We start from the raw sequence: 9,725 nt of genomic DNA on the forward strand, positions 1-9,725 counted from the left end.
CCCCCCACACACACTCACACTCACCCCCACACACACAATCACCGACACATAGACACACACACACAGACACACACAGGCGTGATGCCCCTCATTTAGTGGAACTGCAGTCATAAAAAGTAGAAGCGGTGTTGAAGGTATCCTCGCCACAGACACAAACCCCTATTTCCACATACCTGAGGAACATATATCGATTAGCCCGACCCACGGCCGTTCTTATAGCCGCACATTTTAACAAATCTCCAGCTAATGATTTCAACTGCTGGCAACGTGACTTTATCAACTCAAACACACATGCAATCCTTTCAATGGGCTGCGAGAATCGAACATTTTGGCACAATGTTAAAGCTTTCACTGAAACGAACTTGTCACTTTATGACGCCTCCAACAGCTCCGACAAGCGCAGGGTTTTGCTTTCCTGCTAGACTTGAGGGACTGGCACCGTTTAGCTGCATCAAGCCCGAGTCATAGCAGCCCGCTTGGAAAGATTAAAGTGATTTAATGTGACATCGCAACCGTATCTGATGTTTCTGTCACTATCTCGCTTGGTTCGACTCCAACTTTTAACAACTGCTCTGGTTTGTAGCAGGCGCGTTGGCGCTCCAGCTCCTCTCCCTCCCTCTCTCCAGCAGCTTTGAGGACAATTTCTCGCCTCTTGTGTCTTCACTGTCCCTGCCAATTGGATGTGTTGAACTCTGACTCAGGCCATGTGTCAGGAGCGGAGGGTTTAAAGCCGGGAAGTTTAGCGGATCGGCCAGTCGATCTCCCACTCAGATTGTGCGAGTCTCCGGCTGGGGTGCTCAGGCTTCTATCTGATGCCCGCAACTGGGGAGTGGGACGGTGGGGGAAGGTGGGGTGGGAGGGGGGGGGTGGATGTTGGCGAAAGAAAGTGGAACTCACATACTCTCCACTCCCGACGTTTCTCTGTCAGGCGGTCAGTCCTTGTCACCATCAATAATTCAAAAATAAATCTACCGTCTTCAAAAAAAACAAAGAAAATTGATGAAGGCTACCACTTCGTAGATCCCATGTAATAAGAAATTTCAAAACAAAAACAGACTTTGAAGAGAGCGGCCTCTCCAATAAAGAAGGAAGGGAGGGGAGGAGGGAGTGGAGGAAGAACTGCCCGTGTCACTTTGCTCACTTCTCGCCACAGTCCCAACGCCGGTACTGACAGCGACCGAAGCAGAGAGAAATTACTAGTTGCGTTAACTCATCAGCATTCCTCGGGGTTGTCTTTTCTTCATATCACTGCTCGCTTCCGTTCCTGGTCCGGGAGAGACCTTTTACCACCCACCCCCCCCCCCCCCCACCCCTCCCTCGCATTCAACGGGAAGAGTGATCGAGCCTGGAAGGTGAGGGAGGGACGGAGGGAGGTGAGGGGTAAAAGGGGGGGGGGGGGTGAGGCAGCGCCGTGTTGCTATGAGTAGCGCTCAGTTGACGAGCCCCCTATCCGTCCCTCAGCACCCACACACACTCCCACACACCCTACCCTTACATTGGCGCGCAAGAATTTTTAATCAGCTTGATTACTATAAGACGGTTCGCATTTATTACAGATAATAAGGCCACATGATCAGATCATTAGATGCCTGGCTGAACCTCTGAATAGATGCACGTAACCTAGCTAACAGTCTTCACAACCATACCCAGAAACACACACACACTGACACACACAGAGAGACCAAGCAGCTACACAAGTGCAGACATACACAGATTCATATTAAATGACACACTCCTTGCAAATCCAAAGCATGAAATTGCAACAGATATATGATATTGTATATACACACATGTTGGAAGTCCCAATGACAGGGAGAAAGCCTTTATCACGCCTAGTCTGTCCTTTGGGATATTAATGAACAATCAGACTTATCTTACTGTCCTGCTTTTTATTTTTTTTTGCAGAGCGGCGCTATATAAATAAAACAAGTGCCCTGTCATGTACAATTAGTTAATAATAAACCGCGTTCATGATAGACAGATGCTTTCGGCTTTTAATAATTTATGAGAGCGAACGTAAATTTGTCTAGGAGCCTCTGTTGAATATTTAATAAAGTCAACAGTTCTCTCTCTCTCTCCCCCCCCCCCCCCCCCCCCCACCGCCCCGCCTTTCTATGTCTCATGTCGAATATCTAGAAATAGTGTCAGTTTGGGCGGGGGTTAAGGGTGGTGAGAGTGCACCCAGGAGAGCACCAGGCAGTTTTATGGCCTTTGCCCACTTCATCGGGAGCTCGGTTGCTGGGGAAGTGGAGGTAGCCAGGAGCTTTCGAGCTCTCGGTCCTCCTTCACTTTCTCACCCTGCCCTGAAACTGAGCTGGTCCTCTCGCTCTTCCGGTCCGTGCAGATGATCCTCCGAAATGGGTGGGTGGGGGAAGAGAGGAAGACATTTCTGAACATCCTCGTCTCATTCCCGAAGGTTGATCTACCAGGGGGATGGGATGGGGTGTACCTGCAGAACACATTGTGCAATGGGGGGGGGGGGGGGGGCTGGAGCCGCGCCCGCGGCCCCGCCCCCAGTGCACCGTTTTAAGGTGGCTCAGCCCCCCCCCCCCCCAGGAAAAGCAACTTTTGCTCGGTTTCGGATTACACCGGGAAAGCGAGAACAAATCCTCGTCAGAACAATTTAAAACCTCACAGGGCTGCGAAACAGTGTGTAACTCCTTCCCAGATAGTTTACTGAACGAGTATTATTCAGGATTTAAAGTTTTTTTAAAAAATCTGATGGGGGGCGTGGGGGTTAAACTGGATTATTGTTTACCTCAGACTAACTACCAATACCGAAGGAAGAACAATAATCGTGATGAGCTCAGTCTCAGGGTCTGTCTCTGAGACGGTTTCCAGCTGCAGCACTTGGAGCTTTCTGAATTCCCCCAGTCACATTCTTTCGCACCACCGTGATTCGGGATACGGAAAGAAACCCGACAAAATGTGTTATCTATTAACTTGGGTTCATCTGCGCACAGCAACACTGCAGCTGCACCTAGGTAAATGCTGCAAAGTGACTATTTCAGAGAAAGCAAAGAAATATTTCCTCCCCCTGGGGCTTTTCTCTCTGTGTGTCAGTGAGTGCTCGTTGTTATCACTCTCTGCAAGCCTAGGCCCGCTGCACTTTTTTTGCTCAATTGGATTCTTTTTGTAATAAAAGGTGATTATTAATAAACCTCCCCCCCCTCCCCGCTTCAGCAGCATCATTCCACCTTAAAGGGAGGGAAGGAGAGAGGCCGCCCTTACGGTGGCGCCACTGTGCCATACAACAGCAGCAAAGCGTAACCGGATCACAGCAACTCGAAACTGCTGCTTGCTCTGGCCTGCCCCGGGCACCCCAATCGCGTATCAATCGCCCCTCAACACCTCGAAAATAAAATAAAGTCGAGCCAATCCGGACTTGGATGCGTGTGAGGGGGAAGGGGGGGCAAACACATATACACACACACACACACATATACACACACACACATACACAAGCAGAAAGAGCAAACGTTTACCTCCTCGGGAAAGGACGATCCAACTGGAACAAACGCAGGAGCGAGGGAGAGACACAGAGAGAGAGGGAGAAAACTTGCAAGCAAGCGAGGATCCTCCAAAAAAAAGAATACCAGCGAGTCCTGGAGAGTTGAGCGAAGTAACCCGGCCTCAGCCCCTGAACAAGTCAGTGAGTAAAGCGCTCAGAAAGCACACACCAATAGCCTGATAATATCTATCGCCAGAATGATAAGTCTGTTTGCCTTTAATCCGGTCTCGGTCGATATTCATGCATTCTAATTGGTTTTATTTATAGATCCGCCGCCTAATGCCATCGGATTGCATCTGCCGGCAGATTGACTGGATATTGAGTAGTTTCCAATGAAGCTCACTGTGATTTGCATTCTCTCTTCACCCCCGTCCTCCCCCACCCCACCCCCCCACCTCCAGCATGCTTTTTCTTTATATAAAGCCGGTGGTGCAAGCCCGTAGTGTTTATCTCCTGTACACTATCATGTATTAACCGTTTAAATGCATAAACCATTACGGCTGGCTTCATGGGGCCGGCGATTAATTATAGACCCTTTTTTGTATGTGTGTGTGAGGGGGGGGGGGGGGGGTGAAGTGGCCGAAGTTTGACCATCCGGAAAAAGAAATTGCTTGAAACTGGCATGCCCCCTGATCGTGATAGATAATTCGGATTTACCCCCCCCCCCCCCCCCCGCGCCACCGAGACACCGGGGCAGACTCGGTTCCCCCCACCCTCCCTGGAAAACAGTCTCAGTGCCCCTTCCTGTAACCAAGCCGTATTAAGTTAGCTAAAGTGAAACTCTGTCTATGTTTGCTACTTTTTGAAGGACGTGCTTTAGGAAACTGCAATCTGTCTTGATTCCCTATCCTCCCCCCCCCCCTCCAAACCCACCAGAAAAAGGCACAGTAATTCAGAGTGAAAGCTATTCCAACTCATAGAGACACATCTGTGCAATGACTTTGACTCCTCGTGTAAGGCCCGTCACAAATAAAAGATCCAGTTCACTGAATGTTTGTGAAATCGCTAAAATCCTTCCTTTCAAATTACTTACCTCTTGACACTCGATAATAATCCAGGCCCGTGAATTATGTCGGAGTAGACTTTTATTTTTTAAGCTGTCTTTTAACCTGACAATCGTGTGACAGACTTAAGAGATATCCGTTTTGAAAAACAGACCTTTCATTGGAGAGAAAGAAAAATGAGAATTGTAAGGAAGGCCACACGTTTCCTTTTCGGAGTTGGAATGGGGTCTCTCGAAGTGACAGTTTTTCCCACTCTCAGAGTTTGGAACGGGCCAAAATCTAAAAGAGACTGAAATACAGCCGGCGCCTCGTGTTATTTCTTACACATACTATACGATTGATCTTTTTTTTATCTTAAAAAGAAGAAACGTTTTATTGTAAAACACACAGCCGTAGGTTACAAGATGCTGGAACTTTCCACACGTGTACCCACTAAAGAATTCTTAAAAGAGTAAAGATGCGTGAACAATTCTTTAAACCTGGCCCGGAGAAAGCAGTAACCACTGTGTTTCAGCAGCTCGCAAGGTGCCCCACATTGCTGGAGACGAGACCTCGCTGAGGATAAGTGATGTTGCAGCCTTTGAGGGCAAGTCTAATTAACAGAGAAAACAGGCTGGGAAAACACAGACCCGTAACGTCGCCCCGGCACAAAGCGAAAACAAAATACTACCGCCCCCCAATCCGGACGCACCAAACAAAACATGGTAAATTGAAGGCCGATTTCGTGAGTTCGGGATTTAAAAGGTGCTTGGAATAACCGAGGACTGGCAGAATGGTGACCAACTTGGTACCAGAATTTCCGGACGTGTAGGAGACCTTTCCCGGGAACTGTTCCCAAATTCCCAAATCATTAAAATGAGCTTTTTTGGGGGCAGAGAGGACTGTCTGTAAGGCCTAGGGAATCCGCCTCTCGTTTGGTTTTGATGCTGCGGTCAATATTTAGAATCTGCACTCGATTTCGTTTTCACAGCCCCGTATGAGACCAGCTGTAGTCCACGTCAGTTCTGTGGCTGCTCGGGTTTACAGATGGTATTATAAAAATAAAACGCAAAGGATTGAGGCACTGAGTCTGGTCGTGGTTTTGTGAGATTCAGATCGTGCTAAGTTTTTCTCTCTCCCTCCCGCGACTCTGGTAAAGGGGCAAAGACGGGACATCGATCAGAGGTTACTGGGAGTCTTGTAGTTCGGTGTATTTGTAGGAAACTTGCTGCTCCAAATGGAGCTGTCTTTAGCCGGCGAGAAGGGACTTTTAGTACAAAAAGCCGGGCCGTGAAATTGACTACAAATTCACTCTCCATTAGTGGGTGTTTGTTCTCAATTTGCAAAGGCCTGATTTGAGTATTAATTGTCCGGAACAGTGTCTACATAACGTGGGGAAATTACAATAAATTTGCTTTAAGTAAGAGGTAAACCGGCGGTCAGCCTGCTGTGAATGTGTTGCTTCCCTTGGAGGGACAGCATATTAGACGCTGCATAGTATGTACGAACCTGCCTAAATCTAATCAAATTTGTAGTATTTGTTCAGAAGTGCGTATATATAATATATAGATATATATAATAGATATAATATATAGACATATATAGACTCACGCGGATAAATACCTACATTTCGGTGAGAATGCATAAAGTACGTTTAAAATTGCCGTGTATACTAGTCGCTTTAATAATCACTACTTTCGCTGTACATACTCATTCAGCATCTAAAAACTGCTTCTATAACCTCCGTTGTTACCTGTTAATATTCGGTGTACAGTTCAGTCACTGGATATACTTTTTTTCATGAAAAAAATAACTACGTGGAAAAGAGATGTCAATTCTCAACACCCCTTCTTGGAGTTGATAGAAATAAGTACCTTAAAGGGAGTCTGGCATTTACAGAGTCAGCGCCGGCGGTCATTTAATCCACCTGGAAAGCTCACAGATCAACAGGTTCCGTTGAATTTTGTTAATACAGTATCGAATATTACGCTAAATTAAATCGGCGGTCATGCAAAGAACTTAAAGCTGCAGAAATGGCCTATAAAATTATTTATTAACTTTTGCATTAGAATGTGTTGGGTTAACACTGTGACCAGTTGACTTTATGTCAATTTCGGGACGCACCGAGGCACATTCGAACCAACTCAATACCTCAAGCTTTTAGATAATAAACCTTTAAGTTTCTGGCGTGATTGTAAGTGCCTTCAGTAATGAGTCTGCGGTTATTTTGAGAGATGGGAGCACTTTCTAATCGGGCCCTCCGGTGATTTGTTGCCAGCGACTTCCTTAACGCTGGTGGTACGGCGCGGGGCTTATCTCAAAGAACTGAACGGGAAGTTTCAGTTCACTCCATGCATTCCCAATCCCAATCCCACTCCCCCACCGCCCGCCCCACCACCCCCCCCACCCCCCTCCGCCCATCACCATCTCAGCCGGTGGCCTTGGCTCTGTCTGCCGGACCTGTCATAACAAACTCGGGCACAAGCCACAAAACGTGCAAAGACACGATCAAACTATCCGGGCGATCGAGAGCTCTCACGCTTCAACTGCACCACAGCTCCTTTGGTCTACACTTTGCAGAATGCAGATCATAATTCAACACGTCTCCCCACCCGCCCTCAACCACCGCACGTTTGAACTTTAATTCGGTTGCTTCAAAATACCTATTACATTAATGTAAACGCGTCTTTCTATTTTAACGCCAGGTTTTAGTTTAACCGGTTTCTGTAATATGGGCCAAAGCAAATTCGCTTGCCCAAGGCCATTAGCCTGCAAGTAATAATGTCGAAAGATGGTTTTAATACAATGTATTGCTTTGCCCAGTATGCGTAAATGTTGATATTTTGAAGAATTTACGAAATAATTCTGCTTCCTGGATGTTCTACGGTTGATACTCTGAGAATTAACTACTGAATTGCACTGTTGTAGTGCCCGACTAAAATCAGTAGGAGCCTGTGTAGGAGCGCAGTATTCAGGTCTGTGTGCCCCATTGAGACCCGTGCCCAGTTTGAGCTTTCCTCCTGCTGACACATACACTCAACACGCTGCAATCCTTCTCGCTGAGCGCTGTTCACTGGCAAGGCGCTGCTCTCTGCGCCATCCAGTGGACCATGTCGTAAATACATCACCTTTAATAATAATGTCAGAAACACTTCAAATAAAGCACAAATCATACCAAAAGGAAATCATTGTGTTATTTTAAATCATTTCACTCAACCTAACCGATGTGTTTCAGTCTAAATAGCCCTGTATAAAATATAACCCTTTCCCGGGTGTGGGAAAGCTGTCAAACAAGCTTGGCTAAGGTTGTAAAATATGATTTTTTTTTGTTTAAAAGGGTAGTTAGTTTAAAGTCATTGCTTGTACAAATTATTACACTTTAGGACATGTTCTCTAAAAACAAAGAATATCGTTAAAATTTTATACGGGACTTTGAAACAAAAAGATAAAAGGGATTTTTACTTATGACAATGTTAAAATGCGACCTTCATTGACTCAAGGTTTCATTCATTGTAAAAGTCTATAGTCACACAGAGACTGACAAAGCAGTCGTCTATTAACTCAATGAATTTGTATGTTACATATATAATAACCCAAATGCTTTGTTTTAAATAACACGTTCCTTGAAAACTATTCAAACGATTTTCAGATCTTTTCGCACCACGTTACAATAACACAATGTGAATTGTTCCTTTTCGTTCGCAATCGACGAGTTTCCATAAGCGCAGCCTTCGGGAGGGTAAAGACTGGCCTGTATCTATAGCAGAGGCTGAGAGAATTGGAAACTCGGGGTTGTGTGGTATGCGCAGATTAGCCACTGTCCCTCTAATCACCATCAAACCAAAACAAAACCAGTCAGACTATAATTGAGACCCAAAGCCACACACTCTCAGAGGAAGCGACACTTCCGTCGAATGTCAAAACAAAACACATATTTGACCATGAATAGGAAAAGACGCTCATCGGAATCACCTTTTTTTTCCTGGGTTTACAGATAGACATCATACACTGTTTCTGTCCAGTGTCAGTATTATGTAAGAATTCTGTCCTTCGAGCTGAGTCAGTATTTCTATATCGATCAGTCTAACTAGTGAATATCTGTGTGCATCTGTCTACTTACACAAGCGTACCAGATATATACCGTACATATGAAAATCATGAAATTCAACTCCATTTCCCCATTAAATATCGAGTCACTGACACTCACCCTGCTCAACTGCGCGCTTTCTAAACGGAAGATTTTCCATTTACTGTTGGCTATTGTACATAGTCTACGCCTCAAATTAATTCTTCTCGCTTTTGTTTAGAATTTTGTTTTGGAATCGAAAGCGGGAAGATATCGATGCGCTCGGGATCTATCTTTATTTCCCATATTTTTCTGACAAGCAGATGTGCACAGGACGTTACTGGAGTCAGTGTTTGTGTGTGACAGAGGGAGCATCTCTTCGGACACCAGCGTTGATTTTGATCAACCTTCAGTGTTTTCAGTGAAGGTGTGTGCTGGTGGCGAAACCTGTGAGGGAAAGAGATGTCTGAACTATTAATACGTTTCTGCGCACACACACACACAAAATAGCTAAGAGGTCACTTTTCCCGAACGGAGTTTAGCCAGTGAGCGATTATCGTTTTTAGTAACTTTCATAAATCACACGGTACTCACGAAATGACTGAGGATATTTATATCAACGGTCAATTACACCGAATTTAAACTTAATGATATGCCATAAAATATTACCGACCTGCTACTTATTTTTATAAGTACTGGCTGGAGAACTTCAATGGGCTTATTTATGTCCAGAGAGGAGAGTTAGCGTTCAGTAATATTCTCAAACATTTCGATTCGCCACCGCATTATTGCCTGCGTAGGGAAAATATCGATGCAATCTTTCTCGGTGCAGTTAATGTGGGGAGCAGCGTGAAAAGCGACAGGTTTCCATTACCAATCAGAAACGAAAACTTCTCTCCCGGCTCCCTCACTGTCACACCTGTAGCATTGTGAACAGAATCGGAAAGAGATCATTGCCCGGGACTCAGTAGAAGTGACCCTGAAACTGTGAACGGGCTTTTTCTTGAAATGCACAGGTTACGAAAAAAAAACACGTTTCATTAGAAACAGTATGTTCGATTGGGGGAAAAAAAAGGTAAATTCGCTTGTTGTGGATCCAACAGTGCAACCAAGTCAAGGCGCATTAAATGAGCAGAATCTACCAATTCAGATAAAATTAAAAATT

The 9,725-nt window shown here is 45.4% G+C and overlaps 1 protein-coding gene and 1 long non-coding RNA gene across 18 annotated transcripts in view; one reads left to right on the forward strand and one right to left on the reverse strand.

Annotated features, from left to right (window-relative positions):
• satb2 (SATB homeobox 2) overlaps positions 1-9,472 on the reverse strand; it is a 173,467-nt gene extending 163,995 nt beyond the window's left edge. For 6 of the 17 annotated variants that reach the window (XM_043692941.1, XM_043692944.1, XM_043692939.1 and 3 more), the window contains exon 1: positions 2,298-2,470. In XM_043692941.1, coding sequence (XP_043548876.1) covers positions 2,298-2,397 — 100 coding nt within the window. In that variant the 5' untranslated portion in view covers positions 2,398-2,470. Of the gene's footprint in view, positions 1-74; positions 97-173; positions 859-897; positions 976-1,141; positions 1,698-1,790; positions 2,049-2,297; positions 2,471-2,758; positions 2,841-3,485; positions 3,567-6,247; positions 6,341-6,368; positions 6,450-9,233 lie in introns of those variants that run through there. The other 11 variants (XM_043692938.1, XM_043692953.1, XM_043692952.1 and 8 more) reach the window with 11 other exon arrangements.
• Positions 3,561-5,575, forward strand: LOC122551282. The gene is made up of 2 exons (XR_006312072.1): positions 3,561-3,652; positions 3,779-5,575. It is a non-coding gene; the product is annotated as an uncharacterized LOC122551282 (long non-coding RNA).
• Positions 9,473-9,725: the final 253 nt, after the last annotated feature.

Source organism: Chiloscyllium plagiosum, chromosome 7 (genome assembly GCF_004010195.1).
Source record: "Chiloscyllium plagiosum isolate BGI_BamShark_2017 chromosome 7, ASM401019v2, whole genome shotgun sequence".
NCBI lineage: Eukaryota > Metazoa > Chordata > Chondrichthyes > Orectolobiformes > Hemiscylliidae > Chiloscyllium > Chiloscyllium plagiosum.